Source organism: Solea senegalensis, linkage group LG1 (genome assembly GCF_019176455.1).
Source record: "Solea senegalensis isolate Sse05_10M linkage group LG1, IFAPA_SoseM_1, whole genome shotgun sequence".
NCBI classification, from domain to species: domain Eukaryota; kingdom Metazoa; phylum Chordata; class Actinopteri; order Pleuronectiformes; family Soleidae; genus Solea; species Solea senegalensis.
The window spans coordinates 12,040,238-12,054,297 of NC_058021.1; the positions used below are offsets into that span (position 1 = coordinate 12,040,238).

At 39.5% G+C, this 14,060-nt stretch overlaps 2 protein-coding genes across 2 annotated transcripts in view; one reads left to right on the forward strand and one right to left on the reverse strand.

Moving 5' to 3' along the window:
- Positions 1 to 4,576, reverse strand: part of LOC122780103 (collagen alpha-5(IV) chain-like) — a 23,150-nt gene extending 18,574 nt beyond the window's left edge. The window contains exons 1-6 of the mRNA XM_044042906.1: positions 4,303 to 4,576; positions 2,820 to 2,873; positions 1,507 to 1,596; positions 1,393 to 1,437; positions 1,242 to 1,286; positions 135 to 197 (exon numbers count right to left, since the gene is read on the reverse strand). Of these exons, the coding sequence (XP_043898841.1) occupies positions 135 to 197; positions 1,242 to 1,286; positions 1,393 to 1,437; positions 1,507 to 1,596; positions 2,820 to 2,873; positions 4,303 to 4,374 (369 nt within the window). The 5' untranslated portion in view covers positions 4,375 to 4,576. The remainder of the gene's footprint in view (positions 1 to 134; positions 198 to 1,241; positions 1,287 to 1,392; positions 1,438 to 1,506; positions 1,597 to 2,819; positions 2,874 to 4,302) is intronic.
- The window catches only part of LOC122780110 (collagen alpha-4(IV) chain-like), a 20,476-nt gene continuing 7,959 nt past the window's right edge, over positions 1,544 to 14,060 (forward strand). Inside the window, exons 1-31 of the mRNA XM_044042919.1 lie at positions 1,544 to 1,608; positions 4,679 to 4,808; positions 4,986 to 5,079; positions 5,542 to 5,584; positions 7,334 to 7,405; positions 7,670 to 7,804; positions 7,970 to 8,014; positions 8,297 to 8,413; positions 8,638 to 8,703; positions 8,851 to 8,886; positions 9,078 to 9,140; positions 9,251 to 9,286; positions 9,376 to 9,417; positions 9,512 to 9,595; positions 9,991 to 10,035; positions 10,113 to 10,184; positions 10,274 to 10,318; positions 10,401 to 10,454; positions 10,533 to 10,596; positions 10,801 to 10,905; positions 11,038 to 11,196; positions 11,373 to 11,381; positions 11,471 to 11,560; positions 11,716 to 11,867; positions 11,958 to 12,030; positions 12,412 to 12,518; positions 12,638 to 12,821; positions 12,914 to 12,985; positions 13,218 to 13,325; positions 13,492 to 13,710; positions 13,822 to 13,986. Coding sequence (XP_043898854.1) covers positions 5,039 to 5,079; positions 5,542 to 5,584; positions 7,334 to 7,405; positions 7,670 to 7,804; positions 7,970 to 8,014; positions 8,297 to 8,413; positions 8,638 to 8,703; positions 8,851 to 8,886; positions 9,078 to 9,140; positions 9,251 to 9,286; positions 9,376 to 9,417; positions 9,512 to 9,595; positions 9,991 to 10,035; positions 10,113 to 10,184; positions 10,274 to 10,318; positions 10,401 to 10,454; positions 10,533 to 10,596; positions 10,801 to 10,905; positions 11,038 to 11,196; positions 11,373 to 11,381; positions 11,471 to 11,560; positions 11,716 to 11,867; positions 11,958 to 12,030; positions 12,412 to 12,518; positions 12,638 to 12,821; positions 12,914 to 12,985; positions 13,218 to 13,325; positions 13,492 to 13,710; positions 13,822 to 13,986 — 2,503 coding nt within the window. The 5' untranslated portion in view covers positions 1,544 to 1,608; positions 4,679 to 4,808; positions 4,986 to 5,038. The remainder of the gene's footprint in view (positions 1,609 to 4,678; positions 4,809 to 4,985; positions 5,080 to 5,541; positions 5,585 to 7,333; positions 7,406 to 7,669; positions 7,805 to 7,969; positions 8,015 to 8,296; positions 8,414 to 8,637; positions 8,704 to 8,850; positions 8,887 to 9,077; positions 9,141 to 9,250; positions 9,287 to 9,375; positions 9,418 to 9,511; positions 9,596 to 9,990; positions 10,036 to 10,112; positions 10,185 to 10,273; positions 10,319 to 10,400; positions 10,455 to 10,532; positions 10,597 to 10,800; positions 10,906 to 11,037; positions 11,197 to 11,372; positions 11,382 to 11,470; positions 11,561 to 11,715; positions 11,868 to 11,957; positions 12,031 to 12,411; positions 12,519 to 12,637; positions 12,822 to 12,913; positions 12,986 to 13,217; positions 13,326 to 13,491; positions 13,711 to 13,821; positions 13,987 to 14,060) is intronic.

The following is a 14,060-nucleotide window of genomic DNA, read 5'->3' on the forward strand; positions in this document are numbered from 1 at the left end:
CAAATTGAATTTTAATAATTCTTATTTTTCTCTTTTCTTTCTTCAAAAGTCCCATTTGACTTAAATATAATTTCTAGTCAAGCTGTCACAAATTTAAAAAAGCTACAACAGATGACACAGTTCCATTTCCTCACATCAGTTCCATTGCATCCTGGGGCACCTGGAGAGCCTGGAAGTCCTTGTAAACCTGGGATACCCTGTAAGGAAATATCCACAGAAGTTACAAAAAAAACCATGCCAGGAATCAGGAAGAAGCACTTGATGACCACCAGGTATTGTCATTTTGACGTTTCCTCTCATCATGTGATAATTCTCTGCTGCTGTGACTCGGCACACTTTTGTTGTTTTTTTGTCTGTCGCTAACACGTGTAATTAACCAAATAGGTTCAATGAAAATGAACTAGGCTTTAGTACACTTATGAATGTGTATGTGCATGAACACAGTGTAACACCGGGTATAAACACACCTCAGTGTTCTTGTATTTCAGAAACTTTCTGTTGGCAGAAGCCCCACACTCTCCTCTCTAAATGCTATAGCTATAGCTAAATGCTATATGCTATTCCCTTTACCTCCCCTGCTAGTCGCACATTTCCTCATGGACTTCTCGAGATATAACACAGCAAAAATGTGATTCCTAATATCACAGTGATATTTAACTATACATACTTCTTTCTGAAGTCCAGGTGAATATGTGTGCCAAATGAAAGGTTTCCCCACTGATGTGTTTGCATGGGACAGCCACAGTCTTGTATAAAGTACCATAAAGGGATACTTGAGTAAAAAGTACAAGTATCTTACCTGAAAATGAAATTAGTAGAAGTCCTTTTTTATTAAGTTACTTAAGTAAAAGTCTTGAAGTATATGACATTTGCTTTACTAGTATCAAAAGTAATTTTCTGATATAAAATGTACTATTAAAAAAGTGAGGAGTAAGGATTGAGCCATGGTAGCTCAGTGGTAGGGCGAGTTGTCTTTCAACTGGAAGGTTGTGGGTTAAATTTCTGGCCCTATGTGTGTCCGAGAGCAAGACACTTAACCCCATATTGTGTGAGAATGGGTGAATGGCAAAACTCTAGTGTAAAGCTCATCATATACTGGATATATATATACTATATAAATACAAACCATTACCAACTCTTCTTCTTCTGATTTCATTTGGTAGTAACAAGTAAAAGTAAAAGTTGCTAGAAATATAAATAAAGTACAGAAATAAATGAATTTGGTACTTGATACAACTCACCGGTAAACCGTGAGACCCAGCAAATCCTTCTTTACCTTGAGGTCCCTGTAATAACATGTGAAAACAGTTCACTTATGCAACAGACAGATGAAACAAAATGGATTCCTGTTTTACCACAGGAAATGTTTGCTGGAAAGTACAGTTACATTACCGGATCTCCTTTTGGTCCCATAGGTCCAGCAGGCCCGTTGTTTCCCTGTGAAAGACAACAACCTCATTGATATGATGCAGAAAGCTAAGGAGCCGAAAGAGCCTGCAACTCTACCTTTGGCCCTTTTGGCCCTACGTGGCCATCTGGTCCTGGACGACCCTCTAGTCCTGGGGGACCTTGGATTCCTGCATAACCTTTGTCTCCCTGTGTGAAAAGGTATACATTTATTAGCTGTTTATAAATTGAGATTTGATGGGGCGTGAGGAGTTTTCTTGATATTTTACCATGGTGAGACTGAACGACAAATACGCCTGCAGCTGTTTAATATACACTGCAGGTCTCTGAGTGTGATTGCCATATAAAGTTACCTTAATTTACATTTGTTTATTCATATTTGTAGAGCAGCACATGCCTGTTTACCCCAGCTTGAGTAAACATTAAGGCTTAAGTTGTTGTCACTGAAAACTTTAGAATGTGATAGCAAGTTCATGTGGACGATGCTTGTAACTTGATGTTTTTTTTGTCAGTGACTCTAACATTAATGAAACATTCAAATACAAGCACTGTCTTTCGTTCTCAGCCAGAGGGTTACTAAAGAAATGTAATTATTATTACAGATAGTTATAATTCATGTTTTGAAATGAAAATCTAAATTTTAAATTCAGGGTTTCATTTATTCATTTTTATTTGACCTACATGTGTGAATTTAACATTTGTCACACAGACAGAATTGCTTAAAAACAGACCCAGACACAGGAAAACACTGTGTATAAGATAATCACAAGGGTCTGATTGATATCCTGAGTGAATAAAGTCCTCAGTTGTCAAAAACAGACAAAAATCAAATAAACATGAGCAACAACATGAAAGACTGCTGGAACGTACAGATGGAAATGAGAATACACCTTATTTACACCAGGTGGGGGACACAATGAGACAGATGCAAGACATTAGGGCAGATAACAGCAATCACACAGGTGGGAAACCTGCCAGGAAATGACACAAAAACCCTGAAACTAAATAGTTTGAATGTTTTGTAGCATAAAAATGTCTGTTTGTTGCTGCTTAGTATAATGAAGTCTCATCTGTTTTATTTTGAAGTTGTTTTTTGTTTTAGCTCTGTGCTTGGAGCTCAAAGTAAATTGATTTATAATCAAATAGTTAAACGTGACAGATGTTAAAACAATATTGAAGCTATTTGCCCTTTGAGCAGCAGCACAGTAGGAAAATCACGGGTGTAAATAATCAAATGAATGATGGCTGCTTTCCATATAACTTCCTCAGTTTTGGTCAGCTAAGAATTTGAGAGGGGTTTACAGTTTGTACACCGAGGCATATTTAATACAACAAAAGCCAGAATGCATCCTTGTTAAACTTAGGCACAGATTTTATTGGACTTTTGTACAGACAACACATCATCAACTCACCCTGTTGCCTTTCACTCCTTCACAACGGCACCTGGATCTTCCATTGCACACACACTAAAAAAGAAATGACAACACTATTCACTTCTGTGTCAATGGGAAACGTGATGTCCATAACTGCAGCTGTTTTTAGTGTATCCTGTCATTCAATTTTAAAAACCTAACCATTTTAAAGCGAACAGAACAAGAGCTTCTTCCAACCTGCATGTCCTGAAGGGAGGAGATTGTTTTGAGTGATTTAAGTTGTTGCATTATCATGTGCAACGCTGATTCTGCTGATTACTAATCTGAAACTGTGGACATTATCAAATAGAGGGGAAAATAAGTTGATGGGATAGAAAGGTAAAATATTAAAGTAGAGCTACAATGATGAAGTGCCTGGAGGATAATTAATATTTCAATTATAAGCTCCTGGGACAATAAATAATTATCAGTCAACTCCAATATTACAGAATACATTTAATTATGATTGATGGTCGTGTTGTGGAGACCCAGCTATACATCAAAGTGCACGGGGAGGGTGGGGGGTGGATACCATTTATTGTATACCTTGAAAGTGTCTCAGTGAATATAGCCTGTGTGGGAATATTTTCAAAGAACTCAAACTTGACATACCTGCTGTGTTAAGTTGGACCTCTCATTTATCATGTGTCAAATACAGTAGCTCTCTAAGCACATGACATCCAACATCCTTCTACCTTTTGCTCCCATTAGCCACTCCAGCATAATTGCAAACGGTGGAGCTGAAATGCTTAATCCACTTAAAACGTTCCCCTTTGTATTCTTCCAAGCTTTTTTGTCCATGCTCTTGCATTAAAAGACTCTCCAGTGAAGAATACTCTGCACACACTGAACGAAAGTGCAAAGCAACCGCAAACAAAATGTGTTTTATCGACTTGGGATATGTCGATGTTTGCAGATAAGATAAGCATGCACACCGCAGTTACAAACAGACCATAATGTTGTATATCAGAGTTGAGGCAGCGATGAATAAATGATGCTCACGATATATATACACCAGAAATAAACCAGGAGAACAGTGTTGTGGAAATATTCTACACTCCATATATTGTGATTTTTTTGTATGTTTTGTGTGAGGTCTGCAAGGAAAGTTAGTTGAAGTTAGTTCAAACTAACTAAACAGTATTAGTATGATTTAAAATGAAGATTGCAGTTGTAATGCAGGGCAATGTAGTTTTCCTTGAAAAACTCTCCAGAACCACCAGAACTCTGCAACTAACTCAGTCTCCTAAGTCTACTTATAAAGTAATAAGAAGCAACAGTATGATCCTGAACATTAAGAGAAACACTAAAACTGCCCCACTGTATGAGGTACAACCCCACAGTTGGTACAAGCAACTGCACAAAGGTTAGTACAATGTTTTTTATTTAGTTTCCTGTGCAGCTTGTGTGTATATGCTGCCAGATTAATGAAATCACATCCGTTTATAATGCTCTGTCAGTAATGGAAAAAGGAACACCTTACATTTTTGGCCCTGGTGCCCATCAGCATCACAGCAAACAAGAGCAGAGGAACTACGAGCACCGGCCTTCCCATGGCTTTCCTTGCTTTAGTCAAATCAGAGGCTCAGGAGTATCCGCAGACAACCCAGAGGTGATGAGAGGGTTTCTAAGCATCCTCCTCAGCAACCAGCGTTCAAAGTACACTCGAACACTGCTGCACTGTAAATGATCTTAGATCATTGCTTCAGTTGGATCAAAGTTCCCCTTGTGGGTTTCAGTGCCTTGATAGGCAAAACAGCCTAGAGAAGTTGTTTAACTTAATCTGGAGAGGTAGGAGGTCTGAACTTACAGATGCAGCCAACCACAGTCCTCATCCTTTTCTCCTCATCTCACCCCAGACACTAGCAATCAGCGGCAGTCACTCAGTTTGGTTGTTGCTGATACTGAGGCCGGAGATCAGTTTGAATCTTTCCCTTTGAATGCAAAAAGAAAACTTTTCATGAAGATAACCTCAGCCTCCAAATTTGGGTGAGTTATAAATTTTTTGTTTGCAAGGTTTGCAGATCATTATTTGCTGATTTTAATGTTTTCGATATCACAGTTGTACTCTATTTCACTTAAAAGGAGTCATTATTTTTGTAATGTTAAATGGTACATGGCTCGCAGGTGACCTTGTTGCATCGTATTTTCTTTTATCCACCACAGGGGGCAGCACTGATTCCAACACCCACCTGTGAAGCAGACAGATCACATGAGAGATGAGATCCTCATTTAGTGTCATAAGTTTGTCCCCCCTCATGTGAGTATCAATATTGATATACTTTATTATTGGACAATAGTAGTGCACTATATACTGTGGCTTTTCTTTTCTTTTTTTTTGGTGCAGAATGCTAAATAGCCAATGTGTGATGCGTCCTGCTGCACTAAAACAAATTAAAATGAGTAAACATGATAAGCTGTCCCTTATAAAGAGAAACAAACTCCATGTCTGTTTACTCTGAACACTTGCAGTGCAATGGGAAAATGAGTAGACAAAAATGCTGGTTGTTTCTCTCTTCTAATCGCACCACAGATTTTTCTTGCCACAGTTCGTGTGGATTATTGTTTTATGCTGACAGTAAACCAAAAATAAGGAGGTCACCATCAAACATTATAGGGTCTCTTTATTACATATAGTTACTGTTATGTATAAGTAATTCAGTAGCTGCCTGGAGCTAAAATAAGACCACAAATAAATCTATTACCATTATTACCTTCACAGGTGGATCCTTGTGCTGACCATCTTTGTGCAGCAGGTCAAAGCAGTAAGTCTTCTCTACCTGGTCTCTTGATGAAGAAACAAAATAAAAGCTATGTGATTTACTTAAGACATTTAGTATTGAAGGGTACAATTTATGGTCGTTTACGCTCAAAAACATCAGTATATGCTGTCCTTGGTGTAGGTTTCTTTTAACGTAATCACCACAGTTACTTAGTTGATCACACTGTGTACACTGCGAGAGCTAATGCAATGCAATGCATCAGTGCATTGTGAGACTTGTCACGTTCACTTTTTGTTGACACCCCTGGTTTGTCGTTTTAATAAATTTGGAATTGGGGGTGGAACAAAAGCGTTAGAATATGATGAATTCTAATGAAATTAGTAGTAGTAGAAGTAGTTACTGAACAACTATGGTGAGAACTTTCTATAGAAACCTATAGAAACCCAAAAGGAAGACTTTTCAAATTCTGCTGATACAGTATCCAAGAAAGTTGTCTGGCCCTGTCACGAACAGCAGTCACTCAGTGTGAACCCTTCACAGAACAGGAACTGATGCTTTCACAGTCACTGCGCTCACAAGGCCTCGGGGTGAACATGGTTCTCTGTATACTGTACCAATGCTCTTGTCACATTTTACTCTTAAAATTATGAAGTGTCTCCCAGTAAAGTTGCTTGATGTAAACGATGCACCCGTATTGCTCCACTTATGTTTCACCGACTGCTTGGCCTGTCTATCTTAGATGCAGTCATGTGTTGTTGTAGATAAATAACACAGCTGGACCAAAACAGAAAATGGGACAAGCCTATTAGCAGATTTACATAAGAATACTATTTTTATATCCTGTTTAAAACAGTTTTAAGTATTCAGTAAATATCGGCAAATATTTGTGACATATCTACGTAGTACACACACACACAAACAGGTTTGAGCAGCTATTCTTCTTAGGACACGTCCATTCATTTGGACAGCCTAAACAAAGTGTTTTCCACCGACTGTCTGACCCTAACCTTAACTTAACCACAATTTACATCTTAGCCCTACACTTAACCAGCTCCAGAAATGAGGTTGGGACCAGGTTTTGGTCTCCATGAGGACTACTGGTCATGACAAGATCAGTGTCTATACCAGAAAGTGTCCTGAAGAGGTAAACAGTACAAGCACATGCGTGCGCACACACACACACACGAGTATTTGTGGAAATTCTCAGTATCTGGAGGCGTGAGAGTGAGAGTGTGAGAAAGAACACAATCTAATCAGCACTGGGAAATGTGTGAATTCCCATGGCTTTTACCATTTGGGAATGGCAGATGTGCACTATCCCTGCTCTGGACTTACTTATCTTACTGCCTCAGTTCTCAAACCGTGTTATGTGTACCACCAGTGCTACGTGAGCTTCCTCTGGTGGTTCTTGGAGGAGAATCAGAAATACTGTTCTACTGTATAGGCTCGGGTATGTGAATCGGAGTGGAGCTGAGGAATTTTGAGTGTGTAGAAAATGAAACAAATAATACATTAAATTAGTAACCTTATATCTTGCTCCATCTTAATCTTTCACTAGAGCAGTCTCTGAAGTATATGTGAGGAAGAGGAGGATGATGAGAGAGCAAAATGATCTCACTGGGAATAAATCTGCCTCCTGTGAAAAGTCTGAGGCTGACTTTGCTCGGCCTATTCACGCCACTGTATTTTAACATTGCAGATGATATTTTCTCAGTATTAGGTATAAAATGTTTGAGAACCACTGTCTTAGTGCATTTACAGCCTATGATTTATGTCTGTGTGTTGTTCCAGGGGCAAACTGAGGGGCCATGTCAAGGTAGAAACTGCTCCGTATGCCAGTGTCTTCCTGCCAAAGGTGCACGGGTACAAACACTTTTCTAATTTTTGTTGAAAACATTCCTAATATCCTTTATATCCTTAAATTGTGATGACAGTATTGTATGTGTTCCCGCTCTAAATTAGGCTAGCAGGAGATAATTGTGAAAGGGAATACAATTAAAAAAATAGAAATCAGTAATGGTCAGATTCTGTTATTTGATCAGTACTCAATCTAGCAATAAAAAGTACAGAGAAATGTATTAAGTTTAAATTAAGATAGTGTATTATGCTTGACTTTTCTATTTGCAGGGGGCTCCAGGGAAGCCAGGTGTACAAGGCTCCAATGGACCAATGGGCCCATGGGGACATAAAGGGCCACCAGGAGAAAAAGGCAGGAGGGGATCAGAGGGATTACAAGGCTCAGATGGACTTAAAGGAGACCGTGTTAGTGCAAATGTTGCTGTGCATGTTTTATTTGAGTATAATGTCACTAATCATCACATTTAGACTAAACTAAGTCTGTACCAATGACTCAAAATAAGAAGTAACAATAAAATTAGAAAATAACTGATGAACTTTTCTTTTCTTTTCTTTTTTTTTACATTTCAGGGCGAGATTGGTGCTCCTGGTTTCCCTGGTAATGATGGCTCGTTAGTGAGTAATTCTTTGTACATTTAAAACAAATATAAATAAACATGAAAATCTCTCCAAAGGAATTCAGATATGCTGATTAAAAAGTGTAAAGTTATTTCACATAGAAATGGCATACTCCACAGAGGATGATGCAATGATTTGAATTATGTGTCTAATATGCCCTCTAGTGGACATATCAAGTTACACTGACTTTTTTCTTCTTCTATTTTTTTTTCTTTCTTGCATGTCAGGTACAATACTGTGCAAATGCATCACCATCTGTAACTGTTCACTGTTGTTCAGGGTCATCCTGGAGCAGGTGGGGAGCCTGGTGTGCCAGGACTGGATGGCTGTAATGGGACACGGGGTCAAAATGGAGTCCCTGGCTTTCCTGGTTTGGACGGCTTTCATGGGTCACCGGTGAGTAAATGACTGTTTACAAGAACCGCATAAATCCATGGACTCAGGACATTGTTGTTCATGTTAACTCTGTCTTAATAATGGCTGTCCTACACTAATTTCATAGCCAGGAAAACAAGCTCAATGTAGAGCACCTTTAGATAGTAGAATGGGGAAACTGGCAGCATGAAGGTGCAGATAGGAATCATGAATAATGACATTTTTAACTGTTTCTTTTTTGTCAGGGATTACCTGGTTCTAAAGGAATTAAAGGAGAACCTATATATGGCACTGTCTCTCCAGGACTTCCTGTAAGTCCCCCACCCACTAGAGAAATCCACATTATCACAATGAACAAATTAGTCATTAGCAATAATTGTCGTAATAAATAATCCAAAAAATACAGATTTTCTTTTTTGCATTTCATCTTCATGTCACATTTTTTTTGTTTTATGCAGGGGGAGCGCGGCAGACATGGAGACCCTGGTTTACCTGTATGTTTTTTTTTGAGAGCTGTTCTTTGTGTACTCTTATTGTGTTCTTATACATGGATTAAATATTTTCAATCCTCTACTATTAACCTATACTTAGAGCTGCTTCATTCGTGTTTACTCTTTTAAATATAATTGCCATTCCATTTTAATTGTGTATTATTTCAAATATAATTGAATTGTTTTCTTTCTAGGGAGGAAAAGGACACATTGGACCTAAAGGGAGTGTTGGACTCCCTGGCCATCCTGGACCAAAGGTGATTATTGTAGATGCAACATATTACACCTCTAAAATTCTTCATATACATCATTAGAAAAGCAGTGATTTGAACAATGAAAAGATGTACTATTGTATGTTTCTGTTTAGGGCTTGAAAGGACCTAGAGGTGTTAGAGGACCATCAGTGAGTCAATTGTATCATAGTCTTTGCCAGTGCTGCATTTAATCATTTACTATGACTAAAACTTCACCAATCTTTTGTTTCCTGTTTAGGGCAACCCTGGAGGATCACAAGCAGGTGATAAAGGTGACGATGTAAGAAACCATTTTTGACTTTGGACAGCTTTGAACTATGTGTGTGTGTGTATCATTGCGTCCAATTACTGTACATCAATATTCCATATTTCAGGGTGAACAAGGCCCACCTGGCCTTCCAGGACCAGAAGAAGTCATCGAATTTCCTCCAGACTTTCTTCCACTCAAAGGCTACAAGGTGAAGACAAAGCCCAAGCATCAACTGCACAGTACCACGCCAGCAGTGAAGCATTAGGATGTAGTATCCTGCTGTGAGAGTTTATATCAATGGGGTCAGGAAGGGAGAACTGACTCTGTTCTGCAATGTACTTGCACAATACTCGTTTATACAATATTTTATACATATATATATATATATATATATATATATATATATATATATATATATATATATATATATATGCTTACTCATTTGCTGGTGCTGCCTGCCAGCTCCAAACACACGGATGCTTTCTGTATTCTTTTTTTTACTTTTGCCCACACAAGCCTGGTAATTACTCAAAATAAATGCCATACTTTTCCATGCTACATTGGAGCCGTAATACATTATGTCTCCTCTCCTGTGATTCTCAGGGAGACAAAGGTCTGCCCGGACCATGCGGCCCAAAAGGCGAAACCGTGAGTTTCATCTGACATGTATGCATACAACGTGTGTCAAAAAGAGAGACAGTGCATTAAAATTTGTTTCTTTTCAGAGGGATATAGAGGACTATAGCAGACAAGGAATTAAGGGAGAGCAAGGAATCATTGGATTTCCTGGACTTAGGGTATGTGAATTAATCTGACTTCATAATTTTGTAATAATAACATAATTTCAGACAAACACACATATACACACACACTGTTTCTGCTATAGGGTCTTCCAGGAAGGTCTGGTAGGGAAGGACAACCAGGACCTGAGGTGTGTTTCCTTCCTGGTTTTAGTATAGTTAGCCTATACTAAAACAATTTGTGTCAAGTAAAATACAATGGTACATTTTCAGGGTGTTCGTGGAGAGCAAGGGCTTCCAGGTCTCATTGGAAGAACTGGACCAAAGGTAAACTCTCCTGCTCCTTGCCCTTTTGTAATTGGTCAATGGATCAACAACATTTAATTGACAATAGTTTCCTTACAGGGTTACCCAGGAGACCCAGGTGTCCCCGGTCCCCTACTCTTCCAAAATGGGAGCGATGCCAGAGGTAAAAACACAGTCATTTACTTTCTCTCCTCCCTGGTCCCTGCTTGAGATCAGATTTGTCACTTTAACCGTATTGTATTTTCTATTGTTTTCTATTTGTTTTATTTTTCTTCCTTTGTCATTTGTTTTATAATAGCTGACTTTAGACTAAGAGACAACAAAAATTGCTCTTACAGACTATTTTATAGTTTTGTGTATGTTCCAGGTGCTAAAGGTGAGCGGGGGTATCCAGGAACATCTGGACTGCCAGGTGACCATGGATATCAGGGTCTGCCAGGACCACCTGGCCCACCAGGGTTAACAGTACCAGGTCAGAGTTGGACCCTCATCTCAGTTCTCTGAATTAAACTCTTAGGTTTTCTTCTGTCTTTAAGCATGTGACTACATGGTTGCGATGCACACTTACACTTAAAATGGCACATTATCACTCACACCTTTGTAGAAGAGCCAGGTCTCCCTGGTCCACGAGGGCGCCTCGGTCCAAAGGGCTACAAAGGAGAACCAGGAAGATTCAATTTTGAAATCAAACCATTGACAGGACCAATGGGACCTAAAGGACTTCCTGGTCCTAAAGGTGTCAGAGGCCTCCCTGGTCGTCCAGGTATCTATGTTCCCAAATGCATGTATAGCACAAGAGTGTGTTTAATAATAGCGCTATCATAATAATAGTTTTGCATGTTCATTTCAATAAGTCAAATGTATTTCTGTATGTTGACTTGAATAATACTTGTGGTTTTGTTTGTTTATGGTATGTCATACTTTATTGGATCTGATTAGGATGCGGAGGTAAGTTCTCTCATTTATTTTTGTTGTTGTTATTGATTTAATTTGTATCCAATTTTGTATTGAAATTACTTGTTTGCTTGATCCTACAGATTATTACTGTGAGCCTGGTGACCCAGGTGAACCTGGTGACCCAGGATCCATAGGGACTCTTGGAAACCCAGGGCCCAAAGGAATTAAAGGTGATCTCTGACAATTATTGTGCATTATCTGATGATCCCACTGTCAACGAATGTGTCTATCTCTGTGCCAAAGGACTTTTGGTAGAATATAAAATCAAACAGACAGGTTTGGATTTGAATGTATTTGCAGCACATGACATCCTTGTCTCCTTAAGGGTGCCCTGGGGATTGTGAATGTAGGGTTGATGGGGGAAACATAGGGCTACCTGGTCCACCAGGTTATCCAGGACCTCCAGGGTTACCTGGATCTCAAGGACTTAAAGGTGACCCTGGATTGAGAGGAGCTGAGGGTTCACAAGGACCACAAGTAAAGAGATCCTAACTCTTGCCTCATAAACTAATGCCATTTCTAAGGCCAAAAATGTTTATTTAGTGTTTGACTTTGTTTTTTTCTTAGGGCTTTCAAGGAAATGCTGGTTTAAAAGGACTGAAGGGTCAGAAAGGTGACTCTTTTGCGGTTGGTGGTAAAGGTGAGCACTCATATACAATATATTGTAATATTAGTGTTTCAAAAAACAAAGAACAACTTTACAGAGGAGTGGATATGATTCTATTGTTATGTTGTACCCACTGATTTGATCCTTCAATACATTTTATGATTTTGTTATCAACTACACAGTTAATTGGCATTATCAATAGTTTAAAAAAGCTTGCTAAACAATACTACAGGTATACGACTATATACTATACTAAAATATGTGTCACATACCTAGCCTGCAAGCTAAATGGTCTCAACTGTATCTAAATTGGTAAATAAATTGGATTTGTCTATTAGCCATAAGCTGTGGCCAGATAAAAAAAGGCACAAAGAGTAACCTGGCCAGTTTAATATCTACTCTTGTTATTGAAAGGTGCCAAGGGTGACCAAGGTGTGCCTGGGTATGCTGGTCCCACTGGGGCAACAGGTTCACCAGGACAGGATGGACACCGTGGCCCTACAGGGGACCCTGGACCACCAGTGAGTGTGTATTATTTAAAAGCTGTAAATGTAATTCATGAAAGAGATGTATGATTAAATGATTCTAGGTTAATTACAATTTTAATAAGTTGTTCCTCTATGCTACTATCATTTTTCAGGGTGCTGGATATGTAGCACTACCTGGCCCTAAAGGTTACCCTGGCTTTCCTGGACCCAAAGGAATTCCAGGAACTGTAGGTCCCCCAGGGCCTGGTTTTCCAGGCATTTCAGAGCCACCAGGACCTAAAGGAAATCAGGGACCTACTGGACTGCCAGGATTTCCTGGGCGTACAGGTTCTCCAGGTCAGAGATATAGACGGAATTCCAGTTGGTTGAAACCCTTTCCCACAGCTAGGTGTCATGCACTCAATAGCATGTTGTGTTTTGGTAACCAGGTGAAATTGAAGTATGCTGCCATGAAGATGAGATTGGATCACCTGGTGCCAAGGGTGAGCCAGGTTCTTCAGGTAAATCTTGCAAGTGCTAGGCAAAAAAACTTAAAAAGTACATCATTACGCAATCTCTATGAAGATGTCTTTTCTAAGGTTTGCAGAAAGTTTGCATACTGTTGTTTCCAGCTGTTTTTAAACTCACATTCCAAGAATGGAATTGGTTTGCCACAGTAAGCCATGTGTTATTTAAAATGCATATTTTATGACCCTTAAAATCACCACTCCATTTGTATTGTGTGCCTGTTAGGGATTCCAGGTATGCCAGGAAGAGATGGTTTCCCCGGTGTTCCAGGACCCCCAGGTCACAAAGGCATGAAAGGAAATGATGGTGATTCTGTAAGAAATGGTCCGCCAGGTAATGACGTTATACTTTTTTTCTGTTCATATTTAAAAATCACAAAGATTTAAGGTTTGTGTTTGGGCTCCAGGATGTGGATAATCAAGCAACCAATTAACAGTTAATTAATAACACACCTTGCAGGGGGATTAGTGTGCTTACATATCTTTCCTACTTATTATAGGAATTCCAGGTTTAAATGGGGATTCAGGTGATCCTGGTCCAAGTGGGATTAGTCTGGAAGGCCCCCCAGGCCCTCCTGGTTTACCAGGACTTCCTGGCAGAAAGGGTCCCACAGGAGATGTTTTCTCTGCCAGTCCAGGTGCTACTGGCCCACCAGGCCCACCTGGAGAGACGGGTAAAAGGGGACCACGTGGCTTTCCTGGAAATTCTGGGTCTTCAGGTAAACTGTACTAGTTTAGGTGACAAAACTGAACCACTGAACAGCTTAGGTATCACACCAAAATCATACACACAGCAAATTGTAACAATAATTGGTGTAATGTAAATACAGGCATACAAGGCTATCCTGGACTGCCAGGTCATAAAGGAAAACCTGGAGTCAATGGTGACCCCGGTGCTACTGGTCTCCCAGGCCCACCTTGTACTGTTTGTGACTTGTATGGAACCATAGGCCCTCCAGGCCCTCCAGGGAACCCTGGAAAGACAGGAGTACCAGGTAGTCATGCAATGGGCAAAATTGTGGGTTTAACTCCTTCCAAACATTTTAAAGCCATCTAACACTCCTTTTAA